Source organism: Ptychodera flava, chromosome 20 (assembly GCF_041260155.1).
Source record: "Ptychodera flava strain L36383 chromosome 20, AS_Pfla_20210202, whole genome shotgun sequence".
NCBI lineage: Eukaryota > Metazoa > Hemichordata > Enteropneusta > Ptychoderidae > Ptychodera > Ptychodera flava.
Genome location: NC_091947.1, coordinates 4,338,156 through 4,353,146, shown reverse-complemented (window position 1 = coordinate 4,353,146; position 14,991 = coordinate 4,338,156). Strand labels below are relative to the sequence as shown.

The 14,991-nt window shown below is 36.3% G+C and overlaps 1 protein-coding gene across 2 annotated transcripts in view; it reads right to left on the bottom strand.

The window, feature by feature from the left end:
• Window positions 1-4,196: 4,196 nt before the first annotated feature.
• LOC139119799 (vacuolar protein sorting-associated protein 51 homolog) overlaps window positions 4,197-14,991 on the bottom strand; it is a 51,497-nt gene continuing 40,702 nt past the window's right edge. For both annotated transcript variants that reach the window (XM_070683701.1, XM_070683702.1), the window contains exon 19: window positions 4,197-5,006. In XM_070683701.1, coding sequence (XP_070539802.1) covers window positions 4,977-5,006 — 30 coding nt within the window. In that variant the 3' untranslated portion in view covers window positions 4,197-4,976. The remainder of the gene's footprint in view (window positions 5,007-14,991) is intronic.

Sequence of the window (14,991 nt, the reverse complement as noted above, 5' to 3'; positions counted from 1 at the left end):
GGTTTGGATTGCGTCGACGTCAGACCACGCACGTTACTTCAAAACAGTAAATTTACAGAGATCATCACTATTAAAAATGGAGTCAGACTGCCAAAAGAGCAAGCTCCGAGATATGCCAACATGTTCCACTAATGGCACAATTTGCCCTGAAGTGACAGCCTTCATTTTAACCGTGTCGTGTGGTGGGCGGGTCGTTACCGTTAATACCCTACATGGAATTTGAACAACGTATCTGTAAAGGAGCTAGAAACTTAAATTTTTGATGATTTTTTTTTTATTATGTTTGTTTTGCATGGCAATTGCAAATTATTCTTCTACTCCCCAAACCCTACTTCCCTATTTTGCTTGTCAACACAGTGTGTTACACATGTAAAATGCACTGTTATTGTTTACATTTGAATTCTAGAACAGGCCAGAATTCACCAGTCAAAGAAACCATGCAGCCTACATATATACAGGGATGACATGACAGGTTCAAAATGCTTTGGGCAGTAGAACAGGAAGTTTTAGCTGACATGATGAAAAACAAAAACAGTGAAAAAATCATCAAAAGTTACAACACCTGGTCGTTTACAGAGCTCTCTCTCTCTCTCTCTCTCTCTCTCTCTCTCTCTGAAAATTTGGCTCTATGAACGCAAGATAATAATCGGAAAAATAGGTTCGTGGTGTTACACGGATTCTGCTTTTACGTCGGAAACTTCTCTAATATTTCATGGGACCCGTGATCTTAGGAAAAGTGCAATATTAAGCTTACAGTAAAATATTTCCATTTTCATTGCCCATAACCAAATTCAGCTCTTGCACGGAAACTTGCTGAAAATCGACAGGTTTGGAACAGATCGGTGACTTGCAATATTTGTATGTAGGGCTTATTCAAATGATGGCCTCTTATCCAAACATAGTTTCAGCAATGGTTTTTTGCAAATTTCTGCAATCTAATATTACGTTAATGTCGATATGTAATAAAAAGAGGTGACAATCTAGGTTGCTGTCCACCTTTGTTGTACATAAAGTATCTTCTCTGATTTCGATACATTTGGTAATAAGAGCACGTCGACGACCATTTCATGACAAAATGCACTTAATAAGCAAGGTACATGCGGCTGTTGTATGATAGCGCTTGGTTTTTGAGGCGAGAAGTAACAGGTGAATGAACAAACAAACAAAGGAAAGATTGATGTTTGTCGGTTTTTATTCAATGCAGCGGCAGGGTGGTGCCATGGTGATCTAGCTAACTGTTCTCGCTATTGTGTCTAGTTTGAATTTTGTCATAAATCTAGTGAACTGATCGGAAAGTCATCTGTCGTTTGCTGTGACGCTGCGGTTCATGTACACTCAAGCAGAGATGAAGGCAGGCAAAATGATGGGGCTACCTTATGGGTCTGAAGTGACCTCGATACATCTGTGCCGTCGTTGCAACGCCGGTACCAACAGAACAAAACGTTGACCAAAAATAACCTATATAAACAAAGGTCGTTTTCATTGCGGATTACGTCTATTTATGATTTTGATGGAAGATGTTTCACAGGTGGTATGTTCTCTCCTACGATATACGTTTACATTTGTGACAGTAACAGCTGAGACACATTGCAAAGTCTCTCCCCCCCCCCCCCCCCCCCCTCTTTTTTAATGCCGGCTTTTCGGAGAAAACTTGTATCATCGATGCATATTTGCTTAACTTGGCATGTTATCATTAAATGTGATGAATTGTTCAGTTGTGGAAGCACAGTTAGTGTACTCTCTACTAAAACAGTCACAACTCCATATTTCCATAATGTGGCATATCCTCGGGGAATATTACGACGATTGTCATTAAAGGAACAAAGTCGGCCATTTTTCATGAATTTTGTTTGATACGAGACACTACTTACATCGTTTGACATGTTGAAAGATAATGAATGGATGACCATGCATATATTCGACCCCGGTTTTAGACACGATATATCGCGAAAATGAATTAATGGTCATGACCATTAATTCATTTTCGCGATGGTTTCATTTCATTTGTCTAAAACCGGGGTCGATTCATTTAGGAGGGTGAAATACAGTACATCACACAAAGCGATACATGTCTGTCACCAACTAGTAGCCCTGGGTACGACCCTGTGTTCCCGGCGTATAACGTCGTGAACACACAGCATCGTTCGCAGGGTCAGTCTGTCACTGTACTTGATGTCCCTGTACGTTCTCGTTGCGTCGGGCAACTGCTGTACATGCTTCCGTATGTCTACGTACACCACAGTACTTCGCAACCACTGTACATTAATTGAGTTGCTTACAACGTGATTGTTCAATTGTTTCGATGAAGTGCATAGTAATGGAAGTCTTTTACAATCATGAGTATTAGATGGTCAATGGAGTATTGATCTGATTTGCTAGGTACTTGGTTCGTTGCCCGACGTTCAAGACGTTCGTTCAATCTGCTTTCGTTTTTTTGTCAAAATCATGAGACATTTTTGTACACGTTCTGTAATATAAACCGATCAAGGGTACGTATTTACTTCGGGGACCACTTCAGCGTTCTTCCATGACTTTTTAAGTCCAAAATACCATATTCCAGGTATCATTTTTTACAAAATATCACTTTACATGTCATTTTCATGATATCATCACTTTGTAATTTTCGAAAATTGTGGGTGGCTGTCAATTTTCCAAGACCTTCAAGGACTCATTTGCATTTTGAAGAACTCTAAAGAACTGAAAATTCAAAGACATTGAAGGGCCCTACAGACTATGTCAATCAACTGTTGTAGTGTTATTGTGTTAGCAATCTTCTGAAAAATGGAATATTGTCAAGGATATTCATAGTGCCCGTGTCACCTTCTGCATTATCCCCGACCAAGGTTAATATCTTTAGAATTTTATTTTGATCTTTATATGACCATAACCTTTGATCATTTTCAGAATAAGCATGTACCGTTTGGTGTTTTATTCAGGTAGGGCAATAAAGATGTCTTAGTGTGTGCAAAGTTCACAATGTTATACCTGTACTTTGTACAGATCAGTACACCATTCACATTAGAGAGAGCTAAATTGAATTCATTTTTATATCTCTCGTGAATGATACTTCAGTCATTGAATTTGGCAGATATCGTTTTTAAGATCAATTGCTGTAATTACCATAAACCTACACAAAACTGATCTATGGAATTCCTTCATCACATTTTCCTGGAAAATGCTCGCAGCTCCATGCCACCATGAAACACTGCATTACACAGGGAAATGTTCAGCCTTCTTAGATACCAGCTGATACTGTTCAAAATACAAGTGTTTTGCATAACAAAGGAATACACCAATCAGGACATTGATTGGTGGTATATTCATAAAAGATGGAAATTTGGAAAGCGAAAAGCATGCAGAATTTCGTTGAGTTTCAGTTTGTTTCTACTAAGATGAGTGGTCTGGTCACTGTCAAGGGCATTGCGGGGAGTGTAACTTTGGTGTTGTCACAAATAGTATGTCAAGACTGCTCCCCTCTCTTCAAAACATCCATTGAAATTGTCCATTATTATTAATGGCTCATGAACAATGATGGTATATTTTGCGGTGTTTGTGTCAAAACACACAATGAAAAGTGTTGATTTATTCCATGCAGACTGAAGTCAGTGAACCAAACAAACGGATGGTAAATGATAAAGTAACTATCAGAGGCCTGGAAACACTGACTTGGTGTTCGGTCTGTTGATGTGACTTCACAATATGACATCAGGAGACTATAAATAAGATAATTAGCAGGCAAACTGCTACAGATGTACAGAGTAGCATATGTTGACTGTTGGAGTAATAAAATAACATGTCATCTGTGTTTAGACTTTACTCTCAGACTTAGTTATTTGCTTGTCACCGATGCCATGGAGGTCACATCTGTTGCTATGATATGATACTTTTCATTGTACAATAATCGGGATAAAAAATCCTTTTCTGCAGCCAAAACCAAAAACGTCACACAGTGAACAGAATGGATTCAGGCAAACACCAATGAGAAATAATGGTCTGTAACCTTACATAGCTTAAATTTGTTTCGTACTGATCCGATGTCAATTTTTTGATTTAACAAAATCAAACAACATTTGTGGTAACACAGGACTTTGGCTGTCAGTTATAGCAATTTTATTTACTGTTATTCTTATTAATATTTTCACCAAATAAAGTAACAAGCATGTCAATGAGAGTATAAAATAAACAGTATTAAACAATTTGATAGTAACATTGAGTGTACCCTTTATTCATCAACTGACAATCTACAAAGAGATACATGTAATTTTTTTAATCCAAACGTTTGTTTCTTATACCTTATTGCACATCTTACAATGGTTGTAATTAAACAGACTGAAGCTATTTACAAATTTCTTGCACATACAGGGACTTCTTATGACTAAAAGTGCAATCATTGAAATTAGAGTGTAAAGTTTACTTAAATTGGTATTTTGTTAATGGCATCTGGTGTTAAACCATGGTGGTCTGTGTACTTTGATATTTTGCTGTTGGATTCTCAAATGTATACTAGAATTTGAAGAGGCATGAAAGAAGCTTTACAGTTCATCTTGGATCTTCAAACACTGTACCATTATGACTGGCATCTACACTAGTGTGTTAACACTTTAATGAACTTCAGATCACCAAAGTAGCCAGCAAAGTAACGATACCTTTATACAGCAAATAATTTACAGTATTTCTGTCACCATGCATTTCACTTTGTCAAAAGAAATTGCTTGTTATTTGACGGTTGCATTGACGGTTGAAGGTGATAGATACTTGTATCTGACACCCTGAGGGTCATTTATTGAATCAAAATAGAAAGTCTGTTACAGAGTCAACCAATGAGAGACTTGGGTAAACAATGAAGTCTGTATATCCAAAAGCACTCATTACCATTACATTGGTGTTCCAGGGTTAAAATTAGCTGTATCTTGATGGCTTAATTCCATGGACTCTCATCAGCCGATACCATCAACTTTTAGCAAGTTTGTACAGCTCTATCCTCTGTCACATATCACCTCAATTACCTGTCAATACAAATATTAAATTAAAGTTAATTTTAGAAACATCATCACCACCAGTCTCACACGCATTGCTGGTAACCTGTCACATAATGTCAACACCTCTGTCAGGCAGTCAACCATACATCTTAGCCATGGATAGTTCCAGTAAGTGTGGGTTGTGTGTTATTCCCCTTGGAGAAGAGCAATATCAGCCATTCCCTGGGAGAAGGGTGATCTTTGCCATTCCGTGGATCGATGGCAATCTCTCCTGTCCCCTGGAATGAGGGTGATCTGTGATATCTCTGGGAGGGGGCAATCTCTGCTATCCACCTGGGGGGGGAGATCTCTGCCATTCCCTGGGAGGAGGGCGATCTAAGCCACTTCAATATCATTGATAATTTATTGAGATAACTGAACTGCATACAATTTGGGTGTAAATAACTTTTTATTGCCTGTAAACCATGTGATGTTCAGACTTGTTCTGGTGATAAAGAACAAAGGACATGAAAACTTACTATAATGACTGAAGTATGGTAATATTTAAAATTATATCTTAGACACCATACTTAGCTGTAGAAAAGTCTCGTTGTTGTAAAAACCATGTGCTTAAAACCATGTGCTTAAAAGTTTACCAGGACTGCACTTTTTACTAATAACTGCACCTTTTCTAATGTTACAACTCTGAACAGTCTGCCAAAGTTTCTGCAGAATAGCTGTTGTGTCTTCTCAATGATCATCAAATTCACTTGCCAATGGATTTTATGCAAAAATGTAAAATACTGAGTTATACTTTGCCATAATACAATTCAACGTTATATATAAGGGCTGTACTTTTGTTATGATGGTAGAATGGTACAATAGTTACATCAGCTTGCTTTGAAACCCACAAATGCTCACTAAGACCGTTATTCCCTCACTGTTGCAATCACCATTCAGACAGCTCCTGTTTACCCCTAACCACATTCACCTTTGACAACAATGGGTTCGTGTCAAGACATGAGAGTGAAAGGGTTATCTTAAGTTTGTTTAAATCTACATTAATTAGTATATCATTATGATATAGCTGAAGCATATGTCAAATATCTGAGCAATGCATTGAAACCTTCCAGCCCCTTGTGCTGGATTATTGTACTCAAATCTAAATATCAAATACAACCATGGTAGACGCAGTGTTTATATCATATTTAACAGGTATACTGTCACCTGTTTCCAATTTTGCCACATTTACCATGGAAAGAGAAATCTAACCAATCACTGATTTTAAGCGGGTGGCCGCTTTTTAAAAACAGCGCCCTCACATGGGCATTTTGAATACAAGGAACGCCCCTTTGACCATATGGGCATGTTTAGATTACAGGTGACTGTATACCTTTAACATGGATTGATTAACTGGTTTATGTCTTCACATTGAGATATCTATGTCTACACACTGAAATATCTATGGCACCAATCTGAGATATCTCTACACAATGAGATATCTGTCTACAAACTGAGATATCTATGTCTACACAATGAGATATCTATGTTTTCACAATGGGATATCAATGTCTACACACTGAGATATCTCTCTATACACTGAGATATCAATGTCTACACACTGAGATGTCTTCACACTGAGATATCTATGTCTACACACAGATATCTATTTCTTCAATCTGAGATGTCTATGTTTACACACTGAAATATCTCTGTCTTCAATCTGAGATATCTCTACACACTGAGATATCTGTCTACAAACTGAGATATCTATGTCTACACAATGAGATATCTGTTTTCACAATGGGATATCAATGTCTACACACTGAGATATCTCTCTATACACTGAGATATCAATGTCTACACACTGAGATGTCTTCACACTGAGATATCTATGTCTACACACAGATATCTATTTCTTCAATCTGAGATGTCTATGTTTACACACTGCAATATCTCTGTCTTCAATCTGAGATATCTCTACACGTTGAGATATCAGCCTTCACTCTGAGCTATTTATGTCTACACGATGAGATATCCATATCTTCACTCTGAGATATCTGTCTTCACACTGAGATATTTGTCTCAACACAGACATACATATATCTTCACACTGACATCTCTATGCCTTCACACTGAGATATCAGTCTACTCACTGAGATATCTCTCTGTACACTGAGATATTAATATCTACATAATGAGATATCTATGTCTTCACACTGAGATATCTATATGTCTTCATACTGAGATATCTATGTCTACAAACTGAGATATCTATGTCTACACACTGAGATATCGATATCTACACACTGAGATATTAATATCTACATAATGAGATATCTATGTCTTCACACTGAGATATCTATATGTCTTCATACTGAGATATCTATGTCTACAAACTGAGATATCTAGGTCTTCACACTGAGATATGAGACACAGCATCCTATGGCCTCACACCATCACACAGTAATATGCCAAACTTTTATTAAGTAAAAAGTGAAAAGCTTGACTGGGAGCAATTAGTGCCATGATTTACTGGTGTTTAACCTAAACACAAACATTCATCTGACACACATACTGCAATGATGATGAAGTGTGTTACGGTGGCTGAAATATTAGAGTTTGCAATGTGTTGTTAAAGTCCTCACCCCTATGTCGTCTAGTGTAAAGGTCAACCCTATTAAGTAAAACAATAAAATTGGGCCAAACCACAGTGGTGAAAGGGGTAATGCACTAACATAATCAGTTGGTAATTTAAATTTCATAATTACACATCAACATAACGGCATTTCCCTGCCTCTCTGCATCCATGTTTTTCACGGTTCACTTCAGATGAGGATGGTCAGACAGCGGCAGCTTTGTGTCACAGAGAGATATGACATGAACGTGACACATGCTGGATGAGATATGATGTCAGCATTGTCACTAATAATGACAAATGAATACTTACATTTCCTTGGATCAGTATTCAAAGAGCATTTGATTTTACAACCCACTGATGATAAAAGAATATTCGCTTATTGTATTGCAACTAAAATCTACTTAAACTGGGTTTAAGAATACACGTACACTCGCATTGAAATGAGGTCAGGCAATGTTTTTAGGTCAACGTTCAACACTAAGTGAGAGAAACCTAGATCGATTTCGATCTACTTAAGCTAAATCTAGAAAATATGAATATTTTTTGTCAGAGTGGAACCCCTGTCAGTTTGGTGATTTTTGTGGTTGAAAGAGATACATGTACCAACTGAAAATCACTGACACACAATATGGGGACAAACTTTAACAAAAGCATCAGCTTTGTTGAATTATTGATGCATGATATGAAATTGATCACTTTTTATTCTTAAACGGATTGCGTTACAGTGATGGGGATATTATCTGGTGTAAGATATCAATTTGTAATATACAGTGAAGGCAGTTGCCATTTAAACCCCAAGAGGTACTTTGAAACAATTGTTTCCAATGGTATGGTTCAATTGGCCTACTTAACAAGAAAATACAGCGAAATGGTTTAACAACTGCTGTGAACAGAATACACAATGATGCCAAAAACATTCAATTAGTCAAACATCATTGTAGTGAAGTATTTTATATTATGTCTGTTACATGACAAACAGAAAACCTTATTCTTTGATTTCTTTTACATTTTTACAACTTTGTGTCATAAACACCATTTTTGTACTTTTGTTAGAACATAGGTTGACATGTGTACATTACAGGTGCAGCAGTAGTCACTGACCTAGCTCAAGTTCATTATCAAAATTCAACATCTCTTCTACAAAAAGGGACTGACAGCTCTAGATTACCATAGTTACAACTTGTTCACAAACCAGTGGTGTTCATTTCCAGTGTGCATATAAATGAATTTGAAACTCGCGTAACAACTTCTATGGTAGCGGTCTGACTATGTCCTATGTGAACAGATATTCATTGATAAAACTTGACAGGAAATGATAACCTTGCCTATCATCACAAAGGGTTTATAAATTTGACTTTCGAATTGTCATACAGACTGAGAAGTCTGACCAGGTCTACAAACCACAATACTGGAAAAAAGGCAAGTTGATAAACCAGGATTGTCATCTAACAGGCAAAATGAAACGTATTGTGTATGGTATGATTTATAGCAATGAGTTTTACGTTGATTTATTTTGGTTTGTTTCATTTTAGGATTTGAGTTTATACTGGTACAACATAGTACCAGGCAACAACTAGTACTCTGCTATGGAAAGACTGACATGTTCTATACAACATATTACCAGGCAATAACCAGTATTCTGCTATGGTAAGACTGTCATGTTCTATACAACATATTACCAGGCAACAACCAGTATTCTGCTATGGTAAGACTGACATGTTCTATAAAACATATCACCAGGCAGCAACCAGTACTCTGCTATGGTAAGACTGTCATTTTCTATATAACATATTACCAGGCAATAACCAGTACTCTGCTATGGTAAGACTGTCATGTTCTATACAGCATACAACCAGGCAACAACCAGTACTCTGCTATGGTAAGACTGTCATGTTCTATACAACATATCATAAGGCAGCAACCAGTACTCTGCTATGGTAAGACTGTCATGTTCTATACAACATATCATAAGGCAACAACCAGTATTCTGCTATGGTAAGACTGTCATGTTCCATACAACATATCACCAGGCAGCAACCAGTACTCTGCTATGGTAAGATTGTCATGTTCTATACAACATATTACCAGGCAGCAACCAGTATTCTGCTATGGTAAGACTGTCATGTTCTATACAAAATATTACCAGGCAAAAACCAGTATTCTGCTATGGTAAGACTGTCATGTTCTATACAACACATTACCAGGCAATAACCAGTATTCTGCTATGGTAAGACTGACATGTTCTATATAACATATTACCAGGCAACAACCAGTACTCTGCTATGGTAAGACTGTCATTTTCTATATAACATATTACCAGGCAATAACCAGTATTCTGCTATGGTAAGACTGACATGTTCTATATTAAATATTACCAGGCAATAACCAGTATTCTGCTATGGTAAGACTGTCATGTTCTATGCAACATATCACCAGGCAATAACCAGTATTCTGCTATGGTAAGACTGCCATGTTCTATACAACATATTACCAGGCAACAACCAGTATTCTGCTATGGTAAGACTGTCATGTTCTATACAACATATTACCAGGCAATAACCAGTATTCTGCTATGGTAAGACTGACATGTTCTATACAACATATTACCAGGCAATAACCAGTATTCTGCTATGGTAAGACTGACATGTTCTATACAACATATTACCAGGCAACAACCAGTATTCTGCTATGGTAAGACTGTCATTTTCTATATAACATATTACCAGGCAATAACCAGTACTCTGCTACGGTAAGACTGTCATTTTCTATATAACATATTACCAGGCAATAACCAGTATTCTGCTATGGTAAGACTGACATGTTCTATACAACATATTACCAGGCAATAACCAGTATTCTGCTATGGTAAGACTGACATGTTCTATACAACATATTACCAGGCAATAACCAGTATTCTGCTATGGTAAGACTGACATGTTCTATACAACATATCACCAGGCAACAACCAGTACTCTGCTATGTAAGACGGCCATGTTCTATACAACATATTACCAGGCAGCCGCCAGTATTCTGCTATGGTAAGACTGTCATGTTCTATGCAACAGGTGTGGGAAACTTACACACTTTTGAACAATACTGTACAAGTTGTCTCTTTAGCTAGAATCTTTTTTAGCAAATTTAGCAAGATCTGTCATTTCACAAATTTAACATGCCACTAATTTAAACTTTTCCTAATATTTACAATGGTTAAAACCCCACCAGTTGTAACTCTTGAAATTTGTTTACCTCAAAATATATATCTTCCTATTCTCGCCTGGTTTTCTTTGAATTCTACCCCTTTAAGGGATATGGGCTTTTACTGGTAATATTACAAAGGAAACAGAACATACAATGTCACGGTTGAAAACATTCACCCCTATGCATTACATTGTACTACTCTGTGCAGTTTATGTGAAATTTTCAGTGCAGATATGCACAGTATCCACGGTTTTTGCTTTTTCACATGGAGCTGTGATTTAATGTTTTGGCAAACATTAAATCGCAGTGTAATCTTTATCTTGTTCAAGATTGCACATACAGTCCCAACTGGTAGTTAATAATAACACCTAAATTAGTATATTCTCACAAACTTATTTTAGTTTGAAAATAAAATCATAAAAATAATGCTAAAAGATACAGCTAGTGGGGCTTTAAGATGTCTTTTTATCTAAATTTTGATTGCAATAAAAAAGCAAAACAGGGTTAAAAAAGATGTAGCTTATTCAAAGTGTTTTATAGTATTTCCTAGCATATAATTTTGATCAGAACAAAAATTTGCCACTTTTCTCTGGTTTTCTGTTTTCTTCTTTTCAGATTTTTGCCGGACAGAGGGTTTTATTCTCATACATTCATTCTAAAAGCTGTGACTGTTTCACAATCAGTTTATGATAGGTTGTAAATTTAGCTGTTGACACATGCAGGGCTGTAACACACTATTAATTGCTTGCTGGTTGAATGATTAATTATGCATGGAAACTTGTTTTTAAAAAAGGCTGCAAGATTATTATTAGCAAAGTTTGTGACAAAACATTTTGCAGTGGCACTTAGTTCTTCATTTGTTTCGAAGGTACTGTTCACTGAATGAATTGAACTTTTGCTAAAACTTTCTGCAAGGAAACTTTGAACCATTCCTCTTTTGGAAATGAAAAATAACAAAATCTGGGTCTCTGTATAAAATTTGGTTCTACAGAAATAAATTACTCAATACTCATAACTGACCGACACTTGAAATTCAAAATGGCCACCACTCCTGCCTTAACTCTATGAGGAAAATAACATTATCTATTTTCACAAACATAAGGAGTTGAAAACCTGATTTTAACCATGAGCTTCCAAATGAGCCCCCCCAAGTGGTAAACCGAGAACCTCTTGCCAACATTTGACTCTGAATATTTGTACCTGAGGTGTATTCTATCTTATCCAGACCTCTCCATTATCAGACCATATTTTACAATCTATTCACAACATAAGTCCCTTGTACACTAATAAAGTTAACACAGATTTGAGCAGACTACAGCTTTCAGAAGTTATAAATGCAGGCAGACATGGCTACTTCATGACGTGACCCTGGAATTTGGTGCAGTTGTTGATCAAATGATATTTTCTAAAAGTCATCAAATCCAAAACTGTATAAATAAAACTGCATGTAGTAATAGACTCAGCCATTACAATAACTACCTACCCATTTCATACATTTATTCAGATATTAAAAAGATCTCCTGGTACACCGGATCATTTCATTTTTGTTAAACTCCATTCTGTGACATCACAAAGTATGTACAGTTTTAATTTTCCTATTAAGGTAGAATGCACCTTGGGGCCAGATATTTGGATTCTTAAATTTTTTCAATTCTTTTCTGATCTACAACTTCATGGGCTTCATTGTAAACATTAGGGGACGACTGCATTAACTTGCATGGTACCTGAAACCCGAGTCCTTGCCTGAGCAACTCGGGTGACAAACAGAAGACTTTTAATCCCCAAGGTGTGAATGTTCCATTGTTATGTTTATCTTATCCAGCTGGTGCCATTGTAGGAAAGGCAGGTCTGTGAAATTGATCCTCTAGGAAGTAGGGTATTCCTTAAGTTAATTGAGCCTTCCCGTAATGAGCTCTTGGTGTAAGGAAACCTTTTCACCACCTTAGTTTTTCGAAAATCAAAATTTTATTTGTTTTGAATTTTAAATATTGATAATCTTGGGTAATTTGTTTCTCTAGTACCAAAATTTGCACAGTGATCCCAAGTTTTTCTTCTTCTTAATTTTGAAAGAGAATGGTTGAAAAATTCCTTGAGGAATGCTTGAGCAAAAGTTTAAGTCTTTAAGGCACATCCTACCTTAAAGGTCAATACATGTTTTCCTAGTTCACTGAGGGACACCACTTTGCTGACATAGGTAACACATACTGAGACCATTGAATAGCTTTTCGATGATGCTTTCATCCTATGAATGTCTACAATCTACTGAAAACTGGCAAACTATGAATTTGTAAATTTCCACTGCCATTGCCCCACTATGAATTTGTAAATAATAAAAATTTCCTTTCTGATGTTCCAAGTAATTGTACCTCATATTAGTATATGGACAAGTTTTATTATGGCTACAGTTCTTTGTCTGAATATTTGTTGGTCATGCTGTGGACACATCAAGAATACCTATAACTAGCATGCATGCAACACAGCCTTTGATGGCTGAAAGGTTGAAAATTGCAGATGAACTATTCACATACAAAAACTACAACCAATTTTGACATTCTATGTCATCTTGTTAGTGTTGAAATACTTGATAATTGCAATTATGTAAAGTTTACCAGTGCACCAGAGCAGTACACAACATGAATAAATGATGATCATCACCAGAAACTTTTATTATACAACCACTGACTGTATAATTTTGTTTTCTGCTGATTAAAACATTTTCATGGAAAGCAATGAAGTACAGATCAGGTGTTGTACAAAAGTAGAGAGGAAGATTTGTATAGTAGAGGATATGACATAAAGTACACATAATGATTGACAGCTGACAAATAATGTCTTTGTATAAACTCCGCATGTCTGTGTTAGTCAACTACTCAGATACATGCTTCAGTAAAAGTTAAATTCATTCGTCAAATAATGGACTAGATTGAAATGGCAATATTGTGGCTGTGTTTTTTTTGAGACAAATTCTACAGATACAAAACCGTAAATACATTTAAAACAATATGGTGAAAGTCAATTATTGATCAAGAGATATCAACGTTTTGCATCAAAAATTGAAAAATGGCTAATTGCTGAGTTTTCTCAGAGGATAATGACACTACACATATGGTGTTCACTGGAATATATCCCTGGGTGGCCACTTTATTAGTTTTTTGGAAAGTGATGGGGCAATGATTGTAGTACCTGTATTAGCCTGTTCAGTATTGGGCATCATTGATAAACCCTTTGAATGCTGTAATTTTTCCAACCAAAATTTTAGTGCAACATTTTACCAATTTTCATGAATTTTTCTGTAATTTTTTTGATAATTTTGAACCAAATGGACATCACATTTCATTGGCTACAGTTTTTTTATCAAAATTTTGGTAAATGTTAAAAATAAATTGACTGGGGTATATTTGTTATAGGCAAAAAAAGGCGCTCAAAGGGTTAACACTTACACACAGCAACAAGTAACCATTTCACAGAATTTGAACATTGGATTTCTCTCAAACACACAACAACTCACTTTGCCTGAAATAAAGCTTTCTTGTTTTCACTTGAAAGGTCACCAATAACTAGCAATGTATTTAGGGTCAAAGGTTATGACAGATTCTGTATCAGTGTGTTTGGAGAGACATCAAAACATGAGATACTGCAGCTACTGTATGGTATGTCAGCATGAGATAGAGTAGTTGTAGAGTTGAACAACGACAAAGCGATGAAATATGAATCAAGAGCTAGTTTGTAAAAGGACGTCCTGCCGGGTCTGTGTGTCTTGCTGTGGAAAGACAGTGCAAAGGTGTATAACAAATACAAAAATGCACACAGATAAATTATTTAAAAAGACTGGAATACACATTTAAATTGGACAGGGAAAGTACAAATTTACTTTGAATCCAAGAAGTAGTAGACTTGTGTGGTGTAGTTCTACAGATGTTGAAATATTTCACTTTGGAAATTTTTCAAACATACACTTTGCTGGCTGTTTGCAATTTGACACAAGTAACCCATGCAGCCAGCCCATAGTTAGCAAACAACTGTTATTGGCTATTATATTATAGCTTTGTCAATACCAGTGAATTTTGTGACGTCATATCCATACATTATTACTGATAATGTATTCCATTATTCAGCATTGCGGCCCCACAGCGAGCAAATTTTTTTTGGAAAACGAAAAAAGGACTGCGCATTTAAAAGGAGGGAAAATATCGG